Source organism: Tasmannia lanceolata, unplaced genomic scaffold, assembly GCF_043159265.1.
Source record: "Tasmannia lanceolata isolate RefF3 unplaced genomic scaffold, GAP_Taslan_0.1 ptg000015l, whole genome shotgun sequence".
In the NCBI taxonomy this organism is placed as follows: Eukaryota; Viridiplantae; Streptophyta; class Magnoliopsida; order Canellales; family Winteraceae; genus Tasmannia; species Tasmannia lanceolata.
In genome coordinates, this window is record NW_027518692.1 from 28,643,531 (window position 1) to 28,665,872 (window position 22,342).

Sequence of the window (22,342 nt, forward strand, 5' to 3'; positions counted from 1 at the left end):
TTTTTCACGAGCAGAAGGTAGATAAAATTTGGCCATTTAATTCCATGGACATAGTTGCTGCCATTGGTGTATAGAAAATCTAGAAATTTCCTGTTGTAGAGAGAGAGAGAGAGAGAGAGAGAGAGAGAGAGGGAACCCTTTAATTTAATTTCTGATCTAACAGTTGGGATCATTCTGATGAGTCCTAAGAGGACACATAGAGGCCCTCCAATTAACAACAATATAGTAGTCTAGGAAGCAAAATGGTAAAAGGCAGAATGAAAAGGGGCTTCTTTGGTGAAAGTGAGCTGGTATTGCCAACCATAAATCTAGGCATTGCCACGGGGAAGCAAAATGGGAAAAGCAAATTGGAAAGAGACTACTTTGGTGAAAGTGAGCTGGTATTGCCACCCATAAATCACCCCCATGTTTATGTTTCTTCTGCATGTGTCCCATTCGAATTAATGTTACAGTTTAGGCATACAGATAAGACAAAATGACAGGGTGTAACTGACTAATTTAAGGGTAGTCGGGCCCCTTGATGCCGAAAATGTTTGTAACTCAGTATCCCCATACCTCAGAGGGACTACTGAGATTTTGTATACTGTGCGCGTAGGTCGGGTTGCCAAAGGCCTCTCAAGTCTCAACCATAACCCAAACCAAAGATTAAATCGGGTTGTTGGGAAAAACCAACCCAACCCGAGCCAAAATCGAGTTGAAACCATCGGGTTCGGGTTGAGCATGACCCAAGTTGCACCCCTAAAAATCTCGGAGGCTACTTATTTGGGTGATCTATATCGTTCATTTCCCTCCATAGTTAGAATCGATACACAAAAATCTGCACCATAAATATTATTCTAACCTTCTGATATATTAGATTTCTTGGTTTTTTTAAATTCTCAATCTCATAGCTACAACCTACAACCGTAGTTCGCAAAATGCGATTCCGCAAAAAAAAGGGAGGGGGGTCGGGAAAAATTCGAGTTTAATAAGGCATTGGTTAAAAAAACACTGTGTGAAACAAACGGAAACACAAAAAAACACAATTAAAATTGGGAGATGATATTTTCACCCCCCCTGCATTACGTGCACACCCCCTTATAACCTAATTTGACGTGAAAAGTGAGCAACTTTATGTCAAATCACGTTGCAAGGGGGTGATGCAAGTACTGCAGGGGGAGTGAAAATATCATCACCGTTAAAATTTTGTCATGGGGGTAAAATTGAAAAGTTACTCAAAATGCATTTAATACGTTTAAAACGCACTTTAAACATTTTCCTCAAAAAAACAGAGTTTTTCTATTGTAAAAGTTTTAAACGGAGTATTAAACGGCATAACAATAAATGATGTGTCTTTAAAAAAAAAATTGACGTTTTAAACGGCATTTTGTTAACTATGGTTGCAACACAATGTGCCTTCCATTTGAGATATGGGATTAAGCTTGGAATGAGATTTAAATAAAAGGTAATTTTAATTCACGCCAACCCAACTCAATTTCAACTTGAATTTTCAAAAATTAACCTGGGAGTTTTGTGGGAGAGTAAGTTAAATTTTGGTCCCATCCCATGTTTGGTTGCCTTTTAGCACTAGGTTTATTTTAATCCCACTCTTGTAATGATTACTTGTGGGGTGAATTTTTTAATCCCACTTTTGTAATGATTGCCTTTTCATCCCATCCCAAGATAACCCTAGGAACAAAAATAAACTCAGGAACCAAAAATAAGCTTGAGAAGAATTTTTTTCTACCCAACAGTTCAAGCAACCAAACAAAGGTTTTTTTTTTCCCACCATATCTCCCAGGGTATTTTTTTCTCCCACATAACCAAACGTGGGATTTTTATTTTACCAGGATACTTCTAGGACTTTTTTTCCCACCTATCTCCCAGGGTATTTTTTTTCTCCCACATAACTCTCGGGAACAAAAAAAACCTGGCAACCATACAGAGCATTAGGGCACATGCTCCAAAGTTCGATTGAGAACATCCTCTTGAACTACCCATATCAATTGGTCTGCCTCCTTAATTGGCATTTCATTAATATGCTGACCAGACCATGACCACTTGGTCTTCCGTCTTCTTCTTGTTGGTGGTGGTCGTGGTCCACATGGAAGAAGAACAAACTTATATAGTTTGAGATTTTAATAAAATGAAAAATACTTTTAAACTGCAGCTTAATTTATAAAAGTAAAAAAGCAATAATACCCTATAGAATTGAGTCTTAAAATAAATTCCATCTCTGCTAAAACTATCACGGATGAGACCACCACCAACAGGACTCTCCTTTGGTGTTGTATTGATTGGGCTAAGTGACCATGAGAAATCGCGGGAAATGTTTTTAAAAATTTATTTCTAATTTAGGAGTAATTTGATTAAGTTATTCAAGACCATATTCATGCCCCTTGTTTTAATTTTAATCAAAAGGGCTTCCATTTTACTAGCTGAGGCCTATACATTCATTTATAATCTTCTTTATATATCTCTATTGCAAAAAAGAGGTGAAAGGGCTGCCCCATTGGCTGTACATCACCTTCATGTTTGAGCTTTCAGCCGTTATTAATGCATGATGGTGATGTGTAGCCAACAGGAGAGACCTTTCACCTCTTTTTTTTTCAAGGGCTCCCTTCAGTTTGGACTTCCTCCTCTATTATACAAGGAATGATAAACTGAAGGACACCCTTGAAAAAAAAAATCATTTTGAAGGGCACCCCCATTGGTCAATCTCAATAATTGTAATTATTGTTCTTTTAATTTTACATTTTATATTTTCGTGCGTGTGGAAATATCATTTTCCTTCTATTTATTTAGGAGTTTGCTAGGGACCATAACAGGAGGCATTTCGCAGATGGCCCCTAGCAAATCCCATTTATGATATTTCTAGAGTGCAATGGAAGGATCTACAAAGACCGGAGTAGGGATAAGGAAATGACTAGTGCCAGATAAAAGCTGGAAATTAACGACGACCGTCAGATTTGGGATTGATTGGACAGGTGGATTGAAATTAATGGTGCCACCCCTGCGGTCCCCACATATATATTTATGATCTACGAACTGATCAGGCTGATCCATCCGTACACGCGGCAGAATAATAGTAATGTACATGGTTGGCCCTGCAAGGGTGCAATAGACAATCCTGACCGTTCACTGGAGCTCTTCATTCCATTGAATTGTCTTTAAAATTGAAGGGAAAAATACACTTAGACCTCCTGTGGTTTCTGACACATCCAACTTAACCCCTAATGTTTAAAAAGTTACAAGTAGACCTGCTGTGGTTTCAATTTGTATAAGGTAGGCCGCCTCCTTTGAAACACTATCGATGCTAATGAAGACCCCCGTACACCCCTCGACCCCGTACACCCCTCGAAAACCCATACCTAAATCCAAACACTACAAAAAACACAGTGGGCCCATATTGTTTGGATGATCCAAAACGTTCATTTGATGGGCCCTGATATAGATAGGGTGTGCCCAAAAAATCAGCTTCATAGGATCATCCTAACCCTTCAATATGTAGACGTGACCTTACACAAATTGAAACAACGTGGGTCTACTTGAAACTTTCTAAACATTAGGAGTTAAGTCAGGGTCTAAGTGTATTTTTCCAAAGATAGAAAGAGCAAAAAAAAAACAAAGGTTTGGTAATCGTATCCCCATTTATTGAGAACATGATCACATTTCTTAAAGGTGCGGCTTCGTACATTGCCATGAATTAATACTCGCTGACCACACCGTATCCTTAAATGATATCGACACCCATTTAATTATCACACCTAACAAACTATCCTTCACATTAAAAGGTTGGTAACCTACCCAAAAAAAATAAAAATTAAAAGGTTGGTCTTAAATAAAATACACGGCCTCCCCGTTCAATAAAAGGCGTTTTTATATTGTGTGTGTGCGCTTGAAGTCTATTATTTTTTAGTATTGCGGGTGTCACTTCATAGGATGATCCAAACCGTTCATTTGTTGGGGCACAATGTAAATAGGTTGTATCCTGAAAATTATCTCCATAGGATGATCCTAACCCTCCGATCCGTGAAGGATTTCAATAATGTGCAGTCCCTCTACAGATCAGTGGGTTTAGGATGATCCTAGGTACAGCCTATGCACGTGTTGGCCCAACAAATGAACGGTTTGGATTACACCCGATGGGTGGGCCCACAGTACATTTTGAAACATAGTGCACTTCACACACACAACTACCAATAAAACAAGGAAAATTGCCAAAAAACACTCCACTAAAATTCATCAACATGGACCCCACTGCCATGTGTAGTGTGATCTGGTCCATGAATATGGTTGGCCATAACCAATCCAGTCAATGGGGGAAGGGGTGGAAAAAATTCATTCTATATGTTTTATCATTTCAAAAGCAAAATTTAAGACTCCGAATATAGAAACAAATAAAGATTAAACGGTGAAAAAACCTTTGGTAAATTTGCGATGTTTCTATTTTAATAACATCGGTCTAGTCCATGGTAATCGGGTCCATTGCCATTGGCAGCACCATATTTGGATGATCATAAGCTATTGGTCAGTACTATATTAATGAATTACACTAGTGACATCTCACCAGGACAACATATAGAGTCACCGCCATAGTTAGCAAAACTTCGTTTTAAACAACATTTTTTTCAAACAAAACCAAAAACCTTGTAGGTTTGCCGATTAATACTTCATTTAAAACTTTTTGCGACAAAAGTCTCCCTTCTAAGGAAAATGTTTAAAGAGCAATGATAGATACAAGGGAGCCCTTGCATAAAGAGCTGCAAAATGGCCTTTCATTGGATCCACGTCATTTTCAGTTACATTTTAAAATCAATTGAAAAAATTAAAATCAATTACATTTGATGACGTGGATCCAATCAAGAGCCCTTTTGCGGCTCTTTCTACAATGGCTCCCTTGTATCTATCATTCCTCATGTTTAAAACACATTTTAAATGTATTAAATGCTTTTTTTTTTGAGAAAAGTGTTTCTAGTCTGCCGCCTAGAGATCATTCTCTAGTCCGGCGACCAAAAAAATGGGTCCCACCTTATTTGGGTGATGCAAAGCATTCATTTGATGGGTCATGACATAGAGAGGGTGTCCACAAAAAATCAGCTCCATAAGATCATCCCAACCCTGTGATTTGTGGAGCTTAAAATGGACGGCTATAAATCGGCACAAATCTATCCATTTTTTAGCTCCACAAATGGCTGGGTTAAGATGATCCTATGAAACTGATTTTTTGTGGACACCCTATCTATGATGGGGCCTATCAAATGAATGCTTTAGATCACCACAAAAAATGTGGGACCCAAGTGTTTTTGGTCGCCGGACTAGAGAATGATCTCTAGTCGGCAGACTAGAAACACTTCTCTCTCTTTTTTTACCAACTTTTCAATATTTACCCCTACTATATTTTGCAAATAATAAATTTTTAAACGTGTTAAACGCATTTCCTATGTGTTTTCATTGATTTGACCTTTTTTACTACATTTTTTCAGGCCAATACCATATTAAACTCGAATTTTTCCATCACCTTTTTTTTGCCATACCACGTTTTGCTGAGTATGGTCACCACACAATGATATGTGCAAGGTGCGTGTTACCAAACTAGTAACACGATCTGTCCTCCTACCAAACTAGTAGAAGTTGTTTTCTACATACCAAGATGTGATCTTTTGGGTGTGTAGAGCCAATGTGTGTATGTACCGAGAAAGAGAGAATGGCTGTAATTATTTGCCGAGGATAGCTATCGCTATGCCGAATAGCCTATCGACAGATCAAAGTGTATAATAAAAAGCCATTCATAGTATTGTCTGTCTGCAAAACTTATAACTAACCGTTTGCAGATCGTTATTTTTGCCCTTTTGCTTCGATGGTCCAATCATCAATTTATACCGTATATCTAGGGGTCCCACTCTGGGTCCCCCAAATCCTAGAAATACCCTAATCGAATGATCCTATCCATCCGATCAAACTCCACCATTTGGTTACATTTTTATTTGCGATCAGACTCCTTTTCTGATGTCGATAATTCTCTTTCGGGTTCCAAACCATCAGTCCGAAAGTTCCTGGTTTCCATTTCCGGCAACTGAACCTTATCATTATTGATCTTAGTTTCCATTTCCAGAATAGAGTAGTCATCTTGGCTGCAGCTTCCTGATCCTTGTTTCTTCTCATCATTCTCATTACAAACCAGTTTTAAGGCCTGAACCACCTCACCCATAAACGGGCGATGAGAGACCTCTGGCTGAACACACATTGAAGCAATGGCTGCCACTTTGGCCACACTGTCAAATGGGAAGTGGGGCCCAAGAGCTTGGTCTATGATTGTTTCTAACCCGTCCTTGCTGGTTAGAAGCGGACGAGCCCAAGTTACTACATTCTCTTGACCTTGAGGTTGGGACATGTCAACGGGTTTTCGGCCTGTTAAGAGCTCGAGAAGGACAACGCCATAGCTGTAAACATCGCTCTTGACAAGAAGGTGCCCGGTCATCGCATACTCTGGAGCTACATAGCTGAAAAACAAAAGACGAGCATATATAGGTTAAGCTCTTGTAAGCTAAGTCACAAATATCATTCTTGGGAATTTCTCGTCATGGAAAAATCTCAGGATATTTTTTATTTTTTATTTTTTAGGTTTACATAGGTAAAATTATTTTAAAATCCATAAAAAATTATAATTTAAGAAAAAAAATACAATGTGAAAAATATCGTAAAAATATTGCGATAGTATTATTGCATTATCATCGCTAGGGCTGCAACTTGAGCCGGGTTTTACCCGACCCGCATCGACCCGACCCGAAAATAGCCTGGGTCGGGTTGATGTTTCTTGGGTCTTGGGTCGAGCCGGGTTTAGAAACACAAAGCCCGCATGAATCTCGGGTCGAGCCGGGTTTGAAGGGGCCCGACCCGACCCGACCCGAGATACTTAAGCTTTATAATATGTAAAAGCCAAAAACAGGACTCTTTCCAAACCAGGGCCTCTTTCCATCTTCGTTTTATCTTTTCCCACTTTGGTACTAGGGTTTCATTGTTTCAAGAGAAGTAGAGAATCAAGGATGGAGCCTCACACGATCGAGCCTTGTTTCTTATCTCTTTTCTCTCAATGATTTTGATTTCTTCACCATTGATCTACTGTCTTTGATTTCATTTCTATCTTTGATAGATCGATCTACAAGTGCTAAGGATGCCATGATGTGGGCACTCTCACATGTGATTAACAAGGGAGATCTCCTTACTCTTCTTCACATCATTCCACCTCACAAATCTCAAAGAAACCCCCTCTCCTCTAACTCTTCACCTCACCTTGCCAACTCTCTTGGATCTCTTTGCAAGGCCTTCAAACCAGAGGTAATGTAAACAGAATGGAAAACACAAGGGGATACTGGATTTTTTTCTTTGTTTTGGGCCATCTTCTACTTTCTTACTAGATTCTCTTTTTGTTCAAAAAAAAATGCCCACATTTTCAGATGGGTTTTTGTATTCTCATTTTGTGTTCTGGTTTAAGGACTAGTAAGAACCACATTTCTAATCAATTTATCCTAGATCTCTTGTCTTGAATGGTTTTCCTTCTTATCACATCAAAAAATTGATAAGTTCATTGACCCTTTACTATTATTCTATTCCCATTTTGATAACTTTGTTTACTTCCTGTGTGGGTTTTTTAATCCATCAGGTGGAAGTTGAAGCTCTGGTTATCCAAGGACCCACATTAACCACTGTCATCAGCCAAGTCAAGAAAGTTGAAGCTTCTGTTTTGGTCTTGGGTCAGAAGAAGCCTTCTCTAATCAATTGGTAAAAGCCTTTGTTTCACTTTTCATTATAATTAGATCTTGATCTGTGGCTTCTCTGTCCATCCACCCATAAATAGAAGGGAAAGATTGTAGTTTTTGGGTTACTTATCTGAGATCTTATTGAAGCATTTTAGATCAAATGTTGTTGAGATTTTCTTGTTGTTTTGCAGTTTCTTCAAGAGCAGCAATGAGGATTTCGTGGAGCAATGCATCAATAATGCAGAATGTCTGACATTGGGTGTTAGAAAACAGAGCAGGGGCATTGGTGGATACCTCATCAGCACTAGATGGCAGAAGAACTTCTGGCTCCTTGCTTAGTAGACGGTATAACATTTGACAAAAGACCCACATTTCAGCATGCAACCTTTGTACAAAAAGTTTAGATCTTTGCTCAGAAAAATTGAATCAAGAGTTGATATCTTGGTTACTATGTCATCTCTCAAATCCAATTCCTAACATAGTTTCTTATTCAGTATTAAATTATGATGTTGGCATGCTATGTGAAAATTCTGATAAATATCTACCAATCAAAATGTCATGGCAAAGAGCCTTTCAACTAATCAAATGGAAGGAAATAGAAAGCAATCCTCAGCTCAAATGCTTTCCCTATATTAGAAGAGCAGTTCCATTACATTAGCTCACTCTTTACAACAATTAAAACCATATTATTGTGCCTTTAAACCTTAATCATCTAATTTAACATTTACAAGCAGGAGCATCTCCATCCGTTTTCGAGGGGTTCCTGGCAGTTTCTGAGAGAGATTGTGTCTCACGTATCCGTAGATAGTACAGCCGAGGAGTGTCACTCCACATCCGAAAGCATTTAAAATCGGAATTGGGTTTCTAAAAATCAGCCATGATACTATGACAGCGACTGAGTCAAGACATCTAGTATGTTTAATTTCATTGCATAGCCTGCAATTTCGTTCATTTTTTGTTTTTTATGGTCATCTTCTTTGTGTCATTGAAGAATAGACTCATTATTAATCTCTTATCTTTGCCCAACTTTCCATAACTCATTGTTGATTTTTCCTCAATGTGAGCCCGTAAAAGAAATATTTCATGTTTAATTTTTAATTTCTTTTGGTGAAAATGATTGCTTGCCCATTCTAGAAAGGAAGTTGCCTTGCCAAACAAGAGTTTTCCTTAAAAAATTGCGTCAACGTGAAAAAACCCGACCCGACCCGACCCGACCCGAGATTTATCATGGGTAGGGCCGGGTTTGGGTCTCGTGGGTTTTCCGGAAAAAAACCCGACCCGACCCGACCCGAGATATTTCTCGGGTTGGGTTGGGTTCTTCAAAACCCGACCCGCCCGACCCGAGTTGCAGCCCTAATCATCGCGGTAAATGATTAATGTGAAAATACTGCTGTATTTTTTAAAAGGGAAATGATAAATGCACCCCTTTTCATCACTTGGGACACCCAGCAGCAGTGTATCAATGAGTTCCAATGTGCTTCACGTCAGAAGGATTCAAAGGGGCTGATTGCAGAGGGGCTGATGTACTTCACGTTAGAAGGATTCAATGGGGCTGATTGCCACGTACACTGCTTCTGGGTGACCGAATTGATGAAAAGGGGCGCATTTATTATTTCCCTTTTTAAAATCTTGGTATTTTGTCGTTTAATCAAAATGTCGCGATAAAATTGCTATATTTTGAAAATATTGTAGATATTTATGACATATGGAAACCAAGAGAGATAATTTAAAGTTTAAAGTGCAGCAGAAGGATGAGTTAATTACCCGAAGGTTCCCATGACACGTGTTGAGATGTGCTCATTTCCCCCCTCCAAAGCCGTTCTAGCCAAGCCAAAATCGGACACCTTGGGAGTGAAATCATGTTCTAACAAGATGTTGCTAGACTTGAAATCCCGATGAATAACACGAGGGCTTGAATCTTCATGCAGATAGGCTAGACCTCGAGCTGAACCCAGTGCAATTTTCATGCGGGCACTCCAATCGAGCGGAGCAGTTTCCTTGTCCACTCCTGAGCATAAAATCACATTCAAAACCATTTCTTCCTTGAAAATGGTGATTATGATAAAAAGGTTTCACCATCTAAGTTAAAAAATCTAACAAATGTGACAAGCTAAGTGACAAATATCGTTGTTGGGAATTTCTCCGCAAGGGAAAAACTTGGTGTGTGTGTGTGTGTGTGTGTGTAATTTTTTCGGGTTTATATCAGGAAAAACGATAAAATAAAATAATTTAAAAATCTATAAATTAAGAAAAAATAAAAAAATATCGCAAATATATCATAATATTATCGATGTAGATGAAAATATCACTATATTTTTAAATACCTAGATTTATTTTGGGATTTGTTCGTTTTATCAATATAAAAACGCTATATTTCGAAAATATCGGAGATATTTGTGACATAGGTAACAAGCTCATACTAAGAACCAAAAGGTAACAGGGTGTAGATGATACCATGCAAATGAGATTCCACACTGCCATTTGGAATGAGTTCATAAACCAGGCAGCGGCTATGCTCCTCAATACATATACCAATCAACTTAACCAGGTTCCTGTGATGCAATCGGCTAAGCATCTCAACCTCTGCCAGGAATTCCCGGCCACCCTGTTGATCATCTCTCTTGAGAACCTTCACAGCGACCTTTGTTCCATCTTCAAGGATACCACTATACACGCGGCCAAAACCACCTTCTCCAAGTATTCTTGAATCATCAAAGCTATCGGTTGCCCTTTGTATCTCACATATGCTGAACGTTTTAGCTGATACTGTATATGTTGCTATGTTATAGCTGAAGGATATTGATGCGGAAGTACGATCACTGCTGAAGAGCATAGGCCCAACCCCTACTAATATTAAAACACGTCCCCACCCCCCCAAAAAAAGGACGGATCACGAATGTTAGTCATAGATGAAAATTTGGATGGAATCCAAGATGAAATGCATTGCTTAGCTCTGTTTGGTTGCCACATGTCTGCATTCTCAAGGATTCCCTAAGAAAAAAAATGCAATTTTCTTCAACTATATGGTGCTTGGTTGCCAATGTAGCATCGAAAATCTCTGGAGAGTGGAGACTAATAGACAAGTTTGAGACTTAATAATTGCATGTCAGGTGTTCATGGCATCAATTTCCCCTCCTTATACTTTCCAAGCCAAATTTCTCAAAAAAGAAGGATTTGGCTTGGAAAATGTTGCTTTTTCTCTTTCTATCTTTCACTCTCTTCCTTCTTGCTCTTCTTTTTCTATATTACTAATGACATCCTCTCCCACTGCTCTACGAGGTTGACAACCAAACACTACTTATCACTATTCTACAAGGTAAATTCCGGCTAAATCAAATATTTGTCTCCTCCCTATTGACTACTTATACCACTAATCTACAAGGTAGCATTAGACAAAAAATTTACCTGATGGCTTTCCAATAGGTAATGAAGTCTGTGGAGTTGGTGCAGGCAGACTAGTATAATCCCCACGTTTCAAGAACAAAAGCCAAGCAGCTCCAAGACATAAAAACAGAACAATTGTAGATGATAGAACCATGATAACAATTAGGCTACTGCTGAGTCTTTCTCTTCGTTTCCTTGGGTCAACCCCGAGAGGATGTATCATTCTTCCATTATTGCCATTAGAAAGTGGCCCATCCTCAACAGTGATGTTTGGAGGTGCCAAAGGTGGTGAGGGAGGAAGGCCTGAGGAGAATAGCAAGTCAGAAAACAGCTAACCAACAGATATAGAAACCATAGTTTAAAACTTCTGTCAAAAACGTTCGGCCCAAATATTTCAGTTTCGGCCAAGGCCGAAACGAAATTCACAATGAACCGGATTTTTTTCAAGATTTTGGCTAAATTTCGTTTTTACCCTTATTTACAAAATTTCCACCGAAATTTTAGGCATTTGGGTGGAAATTTTTTTTAAAAATGAAAATTTTACCCTAATGTAAATGATTTCGACCGAAATTGAAATATTTCGATTTTAGTGGTGGCCGAAACCGACACCGAAACCGAAATTTAAAACATTGCTAGAAACACAGAACCACGTAAAGAAAAAAATCCATATACCTGGATACCGAACATATACTACTTCATAGTCACCAAAAAAGTTAGTCTTTATGACAACTTGCTTGTGCCAGAACTTCTCGTAAGTAAAAAATACTGTATTGTTATCAAATTTTTCTCCGAGTGGCAACAAATCTACGAGGACCATGGTCATGTCTGGTCGCTGGCTGTCAGCATTTGCTCCCATAATGCGAACCTGATTTTGTTTCACGAAAATTCCAGCTGCAATTTCTTGGGCAAGGTCCGAAACCAAAGGAAAGAATGTGTAAAGTGAAACACCCAGACGCAGTCCTACTTGCATGGGTAATACACAGCCACAGGGCGATCCTGGGGGAGTATTTGTTAATGGCTCCATGCATGGCACTGATATACAATCTGAAATCAGATAAAATCAAGCCCTCAGATTCTGTTTGCTGCTAAATGCTGGGCTAACTGTGAAGATCTATGAACTATGTGACGGTAGCCCAGTGGAATTTTTAATGAACTGCAGCTAGAAGAGAGTTCAGTATGTGTACCTTCACTAGGTGGTGGAGGTGGTAATGCCCGTACGGGTGATGGTATTGATTTCCTTGGATTCATTATAAAAGAGCCTGAAGGAGAAAAGGATGGAGGAAGAATAGGTCCTGGCAGCCAAAACAGATGACCACAGATACGTTTCATCAGCATAAACACAACATATATGTCATAAAAAAGGCGAAAGAACGAATAAGAATAAGCAGGTCATCCCATACCTGAGCTGGATGGAACCATTAATGATGGTGTGGGTGCAGTAGCTCCCTGCTTCACAGTTGGGGAAAAGGGAGATTGGATAGGAGAGAGAGGACCTGCCATGAAGCAACTAAATTAAAAGATAAAACAGTGGCTGTCAAGTTTTAAGCTGTGACTCACACATTATGAAATGTCCGTGTACCTTGAACCAAGGGTGGAGAAGCACGTGGCCTTCGTCTACTCTTCTTTGGGAATATCTTCCGATGATGTGATGGGGCTGGGGCAAGCACTGGACCATTAACAAAAACTAAAAAGAAAGTAGGAGAAAGCTTAGACTATCCAAATGACTGTAACCTACCAATTTTTTATTTGGTTAGCAGATATCATCTGCATTATCCATTCATTCAACGAGAAAAAGATCAACTAGTCAACGTACATTTAGACGGGGAATGGTTTGCAGGTGATCCAGATCCCTTACCATGGATAGTGGAGCGAGATATCAAAATTGGAGATAACATCAGGTTCTGTACAACGGAAGCAAGCCCATGATTGATCACAAGAATTGTTTTCCCTCACGGTAAAAGATGGTTTTATAGTGAAAGGAAGAGATTGATAGTTCCAATTGACCCAGGTAGCAAGCAATTATGCATTAGGAAAAAGTATCTTTTGAATACTGAAAATTGAGCTAAAAAGCACTTGTCGGTGGAGCTATGTACCATTACATGGGGAACTAATGGCGGGTGATGAATGGTTGAATATTTCCTTTTTGAGGTGAAGCAACCAGGATTCCGTGTCTCTTATCACGGACTATATGTTAGAAAGGCCCTCCATTTCTTCATCTCAATTTGAAGTTTCAATTTAGCTAAGTTCTTCTTTTATTGTTACTTTTCATTGATATTCAATAAAATTCAGTTCATCTCTGTTCTTTGTTCATCCATTTGTATTTTCCAGCATTTTCAGCACATTTTCTACACTTTCTGCTCATTTTTTGCAATTTCCAACAACATACTGGCTTTAGGACTGTTTTGATCAGAATTTTCATTCCATTCATTGTTCTTGCTTGTTTTTTTTTATCCAATTTACAATTCAAGTGTAGATCTACCACAGATCTACATCACATCAATATTGGAGAAACAGCAGGTTCTGTATAATAGAAGTAAGACCATGATGATCGTAAACAAGGTTTCCTCTGATGGTGAAAAAGATAGTATTACATGGTTCCATTTGACCCAGATAGAAAAAATTATACAGCAGGTGCAATTCCTTTGAACACTTTAAAATTGCTGTAAGGAAAACCTGATGACATTATGGAACTATTTTTGTCATGTTTGGAAGTGGCTGGAGTGTTGTGGGTCCAGCCCATGTAGGCCCCACCCACACACCGATTCCTATGAAAAAAAGGAAAGAGAGAGTCAGTGGAGGTGTGGTGCCCGTGAAAACGGAAACAAAAAAAAAACGAGTAGAGAATAGAAAGAGAAATATAGAAGAAAGAAAAAGAGAGAATAGAAAAAAAGAAAAAGAGAAGAAGAAGAAGGAAAGAAAGCGAGGGTTTTTCTTTGTGGGTTCTTCTTGAGGGTTTTGCTTGGAGTCAAAACCTAGGGCTCTTTTTGGAGAGTTCTTCTTGGAGATTTTCACCACGCCATTGGACCCTCCTGTTGCACGGAGACATCGTGAGGATTTGAGTTTCTTCGACTAGAAGATCGAAGTGAGTATTTTTGGTGAGAAAGTGGGTTTTGTTGTTCGCAACGAGGTAACCCTTTATCTCTCTTATTTCTTGTATGGTCTCAAGATTTGGGTGAAAAACTTGAGAAAGAGACGTTGTATTACTTATTTGATTAGTGGATATTTCGTCGGATTCGCCCCGTGGTTTTTCCCTCTTCGTTGGAGGGTTTTCCACGTAAATCTTTTGTGTTCTTTTGTGTGATTGCTCTCTTGATTGTTTGGTTTCTTTTATCCACATAGTTATTTGCTTCGTAATTATAGTGGGTTTTCTTCGGCGAAAAACCCAACATGGAGGCATTAGTGGTGATTCCCTGACTGGAGATTTAACGTTACAATACAAAATTAGTTCAACTGACAAGTGACAACCCACAAATCAATCATGTCATCAATCTTGTTCTAGTATGTGATATGTTGGAGGAATCAAATTGGAAACTAAAACATCATGGAATGTAACATGGAAAAGAAAATCCTGGAAGTCACTCAAGTATCAATCAGGTCTTTCTTAGCATTTTTTGTTAGTATTGAGAGCTAAACCTGACAACAGGGACATGAGGTGTCTGATTCTCTATGGATGGTGCTATCATCCTTGAGTGCTTATGTTCTACAATTATGTGAGAAAATGGAGCATTTGGTGCAATAGATGCCACTCAATCTATAATGGTTGGTGGTGCAAATGGTGACTTCAGTGGAAGTTCCATAGGAGGTAATGGTCCCTAGGTCAAATAGCAATTAGTGGAAGATTGATTTAATCAAGCTTACCTTTGGGCAGAGATACTGGGATTGGTGCATTAGTTGTTGGTGATTTTGCATGATATCCAATGGGTGTTCTTTCACCAATAGGAGAAAGCGGAGTCGTTGTTGGTGATGGGGATTTCATATACCCTTCAAAAGAACACCAGCATTATTTATCCATACTGTACACTTAGGAAGCTCAAATTATCAGAAAATGGTCATTAAGAGTGACCTTTTTGTGCTGGTTCATGTGGTGCAAGCATAGATGGGGCTATCATTCTTGAGAGTTGAAGTTCCATTTCATTGCTATTAGACGGAGTTCCTGATGTTATTGGCAGCAATATCCTCCGAGCGAATGGGAGTATGTATGATGGTTTTGATGGCAACTTCCGTAGAAGATATGTGACCGACCCTGAAAAGAAATCATAGGATAACAGATTAAGGTTCAATATAGGATAGAATTTAGAAAACCATGAAATTGAAAACTGCATATACTAATGTTAGCTGCTTTTCATGGAAATTTCTATAGGGGTTTGTTGTCTAATGCCAGGTGGCAAATGGGAGATCAATTTTAACATAGATAAAGATAAACAATGTAAATAAAGAAAAAAAACAAACTAAAAGTTATGACCAAGCAAGAAGTAAATCGCTTTCAGTATCTCTTGCTTCTTTGGTTGGTTCAGTACGAGTGACAGACGCAAACTGGCACAGGCAATGCTTACACTAAGAGATCAACCATGTGGTGTCACAAAATCAGAGTACCCTCGGTTTAAGAGTGTGAAAGATGCCTTAGACAGAAATGATTTTAGTGGGGATTAGAAGAAAATAAAACAGATCCAAATCCATGCAACAACGAAGAAGGAGATGACATCATCAATCAGCCATTGATCTCCTCTCCAAATATATTATTTGATGAGACATAACTGCAATCACAGTTTATCAACCACTCACAAGACCACTGAGATCTTCGACTTAGCTCCCAAAGGTCATCCACCCGGCCCTCTTTGACTGATTTCGCCTTTCCTCTTTACCATTCCTGATGAAGCCGGATGAAAGAGATACAGGGACAGGGCAATTAACGGGTCAATCTCCCTCTGTAACAAAGCCTTTCTATCACATGAGTCTCCTTTAGCTAAATCAGGGCAGGGAGATCCACGGCTCCATTATCGACAACCTCAAAGGCCAAAGAGGGCTTTTCTTGTCAAGTCTCAATCTAGTCCTTTCGCATGTTCTTCCTTAGCCAAACCAATTTGGAAAATGCTTTAAATTTCAATCTTGAAATGGTCCATATAACATTCTTAAAAACTATTCCATACACTGATGTTCAAGGGTATTAGTATCTTTTATATTTCAAGTATACAGGACCAACTGTACTTTCTATTGCTGTAAGCTGTGTATCCCTATCTATAAATGAAAATGCCTCGAATAACCTGCCACTTGAATAGTAAACATGGAGCCATCAATCCTAGTTCGCCCAGAACATATAAGCGGTGTTTAAAAGGTCGGGACCGAGCAAGAACTCTGTAGAGGCAAAAAGGAGCTAACTCGGGCAAGTGAATGCTTGATACAGAATTTTTCATTAACTCGGGCAATCACAGGAGTTTTGATTGACTTTTTGTGATACACTCATTTGTGCTAACCCGACTAGTCCAATATCAAACCTTATTGCGGATAACTCTCCTCTACCTTGTAATTTCTCACAGGTCAAGCAGTCACCTATGTGGAGAAATCTTTCCCTTCATTTGTTGAGTGAGCTCCTCTCTCAGTCGTGCTAAATTTGACAGCTATAGCGCTGAACATGGAACATGAGTTCTAAAATGCGTCCAGGGCGATATCTATTGCAGATATGAAGGATTACAAGTGTGGAGTATCAAATAGTCTTTATTATCAAGAGAAGACTGAACATGTAAACCATTAAGTCAATGTAACAAAGTCAGGCGGCTCAAAATTATTATTTCAATTGACAACTACTCTCACTGACTCAATTATTTTCCTATTGTTGATAATTTAAATGTAGTTCGATGCATCTTGCGACCTAAAGAGTGCACCAGGTTATGGAATTATCTTTAAGCAAAATAACAACTTGAGAGGGGAGAGGTTTTTTTTTTTTTACAATGACTGGGCAGGATTCCCCCCTGATAGATGCTTGATTACTGACCATTGTACCTTTGTTCGACAGAATCTTATTGCTTGGAGAAGCATTGAAGCAAAGTGTGGTTGCATATTCTTGTATAGAGATTGAATACTATGTAATGGATCACACTGCACGTGAGCTGATATGGTTGAGGAATCTTATTTAGAAGAGTTTTATGATTGCAAGCTGATGAAGTTTTTTTGTGATAACCAAACAGCTACTTACATGGCTAGTAAACTAGTGTGTCATGAGCGAACAAGCCACATTGAAGTAGAATGACACTTTCAGAATTTTAACAAAGGCTCTTGGTAGAAATCACTTTTACATAATATATTATAAGCTGTGCATGGATGATCTCTATTCTCCAACTTGGGAGGAGTGTAGAGAATAACTTGTGTAGTGTGTTATGATGAGGCCTCTCATTAGTAATGATACTGCAATTAGCCTTTTTATATATAATAAGATGTGAAACTCCTTGGGTTTACTTTTGAACTCCCACAACTTTCCTCTCTCCTTCCTCCTCTTTCCTTTCTCCTTTATACTCTTCTCTTCTTCCGAGCCTTGACTACTTCAAAATTTTCTTTTTTATTTAACAAAGAGTTTTTCATGGAATCTCTGCAATTGAAGATTCTAGAAGTTGGAGCTGGGTAATAGGAGACCATTCTACTCTTTTCTTTAATAACTATAAGCAAATGAGAGCATTCTATGAGTCAACTATTAAGTAAAAAGTTTGGAGTTTGGATTGAGTCCAATTCCTCCTCAGTAGACAAAATTATTATAATTGGCATTCTCTGTTTGTGGGTGGTTTGGAATAACTTGCATAACATCTAGTTTGAGCACCAAAAACTAGATGATTCGAATGTAGAGCATATATCTTGTTTTAAAACCCATGTAATCATTTGGATCTTTGTTGCGGTCTTTAAGTTATAATTGTCGTGATTGGATCATATTAAATTTCATGCTTATATTTTCTTTATTAATAACTGCAGGGGTTTCGCCAATCCCAACTTAATTAAGAAAGGCAGAAGAAATTAAAATAGCATTGTTTCTTGCAGAAAAATAAAACAACAAAATATGGGCAAAGCTTGATATCCTTCTAGGTTCATATCAGATAGTAAACGAAGACATAATGGAAAAAACTCAAGTAAATAAACGACAATTGTGTCCATGCCATTAGCTGATTTTAGTCATGAAATGTGCATCAAGTAGTACACATTTGATATTACACATTGCGAATGACTTCAACAGTTCTCATCCCACTAATTAGGATGCCAGAACAAACTGAATTGACAGGGTACTACTGGCTCTATTGAAGCTAATGAATGAAATTTTCTTTTGGCTTCTTCAATGTTACACAACAGAAAGTAACATAAAAGATATTTCAGAAAAAAAAAAAAAAAAAACTGAATTCCCAACCAAGCTGGTCTCTAATACATCCGTCCACACAGATTCAACGCAGAAATCCATCAACAACAAACTGATCGGTACCTTAATGGTTGCGTGCAGTGATTGTATGATGATAATTTGACAAGATCCGAGAACCTGATTTGCTCTCCAGAAAAGAAAAATCAAAGATTTTATACATACGAATACGGCAAAAAGGAAAATCCACACTAAGATGATACATACCAATGTTTTTGATGAATTAACATTCTGAAAGCGCATCAATCGAGACAGAAAGTATAGAATAACTAAATGGGTCATTTCAATTTAATCTTAAACAAGGAAAAAACACATGAAAAGGATTCATATGTTTATAAGACTAAATTCATTAGCTTCGGATCCATGCAACATAGAAAGGACAAAAACAGAGAGAAATGGGTCGATTCAACATAGTCTTAAACAAGACAAAAACATGAGAGGGATCCATATATGTATGTATAAGACTAGATTCATATTTGTATATGACTAAATTGAGAAATGGGTCAATTCAACTTAGTCTTAAACAAGATAATAACATGAAAAAAAGGATCCATATATGTATAAGACTAGATTCATATGTGTATATGACTAAATTGAGAAATGGGTCGATTCAACTTAGTCCCAAACAAGATAATAACATGAAAAAATGTCCATTTATGTATAAGACTAGATCCATATGTATATGACTAAATTGAGAAATGGGTCGATTCAACTTTGTCTTAAACAAGATAAAAACATGAAAAAAGATTCATATATGTAAAAGACTATATTCATATATCTATATGACTAAATTGAGAAATGTGTCGATCCAGCTTAGTCTTAAACAAGATAGAAACATGAAAAAAAGATGCATATACGTATATGATAAAATTCATTACCTTGGGATCCATGAAACAAGAAAAGGATAATAACACAGAGAAACACCACCATATAAATAACCCGGTGCCACATTCTCCTAAAGAAGAAAAAACTGATATCCAATCTCACATAAATCTCTAATAGCCCCCTTTAGGCAATGGAGTTCATCCTCCCAACAGATCACTCAAAGAAGGAAAAAACCAAAAGGTTAAATAACCCATCTGAAATGAGAGATGGGTTATCTTCAACGAAGGAGAACAAGCAAAACCCTTAGAGAAAACCCATAAACAGTGATGGAAAAGCAGTCAGAAGGGAGTTTAGAGAAAACCCAATTTGGGGTTTTGGGGAAATACAAGTGCTTGGTTAAGATTGCCATGCAAAGGACGGTTTCTCTTATGGGTTAAATGAAGAAAATTATAACAAAAAATACAATATTTTAATAGTGTAGTAGACAGAACGGAAAGACTGTCCATGTGGAGGAATATAAGGGGGGAGACGTTGGTGTGAGAAGAATTTTTTTTTTTTTAAATATATGAAGTGATTGAACTTAGAAACTTAGAATACATTCTCCTAAATTACAGTGGATTAGATTAGGGGAAATGTTATCAGCACTACTGTATTTTGATGAGGGCATTCCTCACTTTACTAAACGTACGGTGTGGCCCGCCCATAGGATGATCCAAACCGTCCATTTGATGGGCTACATCCTAAATAGTTGTGCTTCTAAAATCATTTCCATAGGTTGATCCTAACCTTCTATAGATCAGAGATTAGGATCAACCTATAGAAATAATTTTTGGGGCACAACCTATTTAGGCTGTGGCCCATCTAATGGACGGTTTGGGTCATCTTATGGTGCAGGACATACGGTAGGACATACAGTACTTTTAATAAAGCGAGGAGCACGCTTATCAAAATACGGTAGTGCTGACATTTCCCTTAGATTAGTCCCCCTTCATAATTTCATCTTCGGATTCAGGTGACATGGATCAAATAGCACTCAATTTATTTTGGCTAATGATATTGGCACTACCATGCTTTTATAATTGCACTAACTTATTTTGTCTTTTATTATTTGAACAGCTCTCAAAGGCCAGTTTCAGTTCCAAAAAACTGTTAGAAGCCAATTAAAAAGAAAAGACAAGTTGGGTTTGCGCAGATATTCAAGCATGCTAGTGCCAATATCAGTAGGCTTTATTTTATGAGTGTTTTTCTGGGCCACTGTCCTCTTCAAAATCTAGGCCATCTTTCATCAAATTTAGTAAAAGAGAAGTGATAACCCATTGCTCTGATAGATAAACCCCTCTTTATTTGGGCCTTTTCTACTAGATGCTGTAATTATGAAAAAAATAATTGGAATGATCATATGCAATCTGTATTGTTCAGCGTGGACCTACGCCACATATACTGTGATCGGATTATCCTAGCCCTTGATCAAGGGTGTCAGAAAGGACGAAATAGAAAGAAAGGAATTTATATTCTCATTTCTTTTACTTTCCTTTTTCTCGTGATTTGAGAGGAAAACCAAACAGTAGAAAATGGGTTGCATTGGGATAAATTTACAGCCGACAGGGACAAAGATGGCCACGTGAATACTAAATGGTAGCCCAACAAGGGTCCGAAATGGAAAATGTGTCCTTTTACTTTAATTTTCTCACTTTTTGGTGCAGCCAAACGGACCCTCAAGAAAAGAATGGAGCACATGTATCAACCTTAGGTGTCAAATATCAACTACGTTCTCCAAAGATCATTGTTACTGAGTGAATGAGTACCCTTTTGAAAATATCATTATTTAGTGAATACCCTTTTGTATGATTTAGTGAATACCCTTTTGTTAAAATCTCTCTCTCTCTCTCTCTCTCTCTCTCCAAAGATCATTGTTTATTGAGTGAAAGAATACCCTTTTGAGGGGAGCCTACCCTGCCCAACATATTGAGAATTTTCAAAGCAATTAGGTTCTGTAGTCCCCACACCCCATCTGCTTTGGTTGTTTGGACTGTTATGTTGGCCACTTTCCATGGTAGCTATATGTGGCATATGACACTTATTGATCTAATGGTGTGATGGTATCTCTCCAATAAATGGATGGATGGGCACATAAAATGTTGGAAAGGCAGGCTACCCAACCCTCATCTGATCTTCTTGTCTCTATCAAGAGATAAATGTGCCCATACCATAGTATATTATATTCCTAGCCATAAGCTTAATTCAAGTTATTAAACAAAACCCTTGTTGAATGGACACCCTTTCAATGGTAGGTATGATTGAGGCAGATGGAAACCAGATGCTTTTGAATAATGGCTATAGATAAAACTCAATCCAACATGGGTATTTGGTGTCGGCAGTTAGTTAACCCCATAAAAAAAAGGGAAAATTCTCACAAAAATGCAATTTTTAACTGAAAATCTCAAAAAAAGGTTGAGCTGGCTAAATTCTCAAAAAGGGGTGAAACGCATTCAAAGGCATGTTTAAAGACAAGAATGCCCTTGAGTTGCTTTTCCCTCCACCTTTTTTAGAAATGAATCCCAATGCATTTCACAAACCCTATTCACCTTTTTTTAGATTCTTCTTCCCCATGCCAAGTGTTGAAAGTCTTGCCTTTGGTAAAACTTCATTGTACAGCCTCCTTCTAGGATGAATTCAACCCATATTTTCAAAATAGATTATACAGTCCATACCATAGGATGATCCAAACCGCCCAATTGATGGGCCACAACGTAAATAGGTTGTGCCCCAAAAATCATTTCCATAGGATGATTCTAACAATCCGATCTAAAGAGGGACTTAGATTATGGAAACTTCTATAGATTAGACGGTTGGGATCATCTATGGAAATAATTCTTGGGGCAGAACCTATTTATGTTGTGGCCCATCAATTGGGTGGTTTGGATCATCCTATGGTGTGGGCTGTATAGTCCATTTTGAAAAATATGAGGTAAATTTTTCACTGCCCTTCTACAAATTGTGTTCAATT

At 38.1% G+C, this 22,342-nt stretch overlaps 2 protein-coding genes across 6 annotated transcripts; one reads left to right on the top strand and one right to left on the bottom strand.

Annotated features, from left to right (window-relative positions):
* Positions 1-5,680: 5,680 nt before the first annotated feature.
* Positions 5,681-19,851, bottom strand: LOC143846076 (Protein kinase superfamily protein). Of its 5 annotated transcripts, XM_077354487.1 has the most exons (12): positions 19,389-19,850; positions 18,577-18,630; positions 15,187-15,366; positions 14,982-15,104; positions 12,703-12,789; positions 12,524-12,616; positions 12,308-12,415; positions 11,796-12,167; positions 11,145-11,426; positions 10,194-10,586; positions 9,504-9,747; positions 5,681-6,482 (listed from the first exon to the last, which is right to left on the bottom strand). In XM_077354487.1, the coding sequence occupies exons 3-12, from the start codon at positions 15,251-15,253 to the stop codon at positions 5,963-5,965; spliced, it is 2,289 nt and encodes a 762-aa protein (XP_077210602.1). In that variant the 5' UTR covers positions 15,254-15,366; positions 18,577-18,630; positions 19,389-19,850; the 3' UTR covers positions 5,681-5,962. The 5 variants fall into 5 exon arrangements, with proteins under 5 accessions (XP_077210602.1, XP_077210601.1, XP_077210599.1 ...); XM_077354486.1 differs by lacking the exon at positions 18,577-18,630 and having other exon boundaries at positions 12,703-12,777; positions 19,389-19,851; XM_077354484.1 differs by lacking the exon at positions 18,577-18,630 and having other exon boundaries at positions 19,389-19,851.
* On the top strand, positions 6,728-8,830 carry LOC143846078 (uncharacterized). Its single transcript, XM_077354489.1, has 4 exons — positions 6,728-7,317; positions 7,643-7,761; positions 7,931-8,084; positions 8,474-8,830. Exons 1-3 carry the CDS (start codon positions 7,159-7,161, stop codon positions 8,076-8,078), a joined length of 426 nt encoding a protein of 141 aa, XP_077210604.1. The 5' UTR covers positions 6,728-7,158; the 3' UTR covers positions 8,079-8,084; positions 8,474-8,830.
* Positions 19,852-22,342: the final 2,491 nt, after the last annotated feature.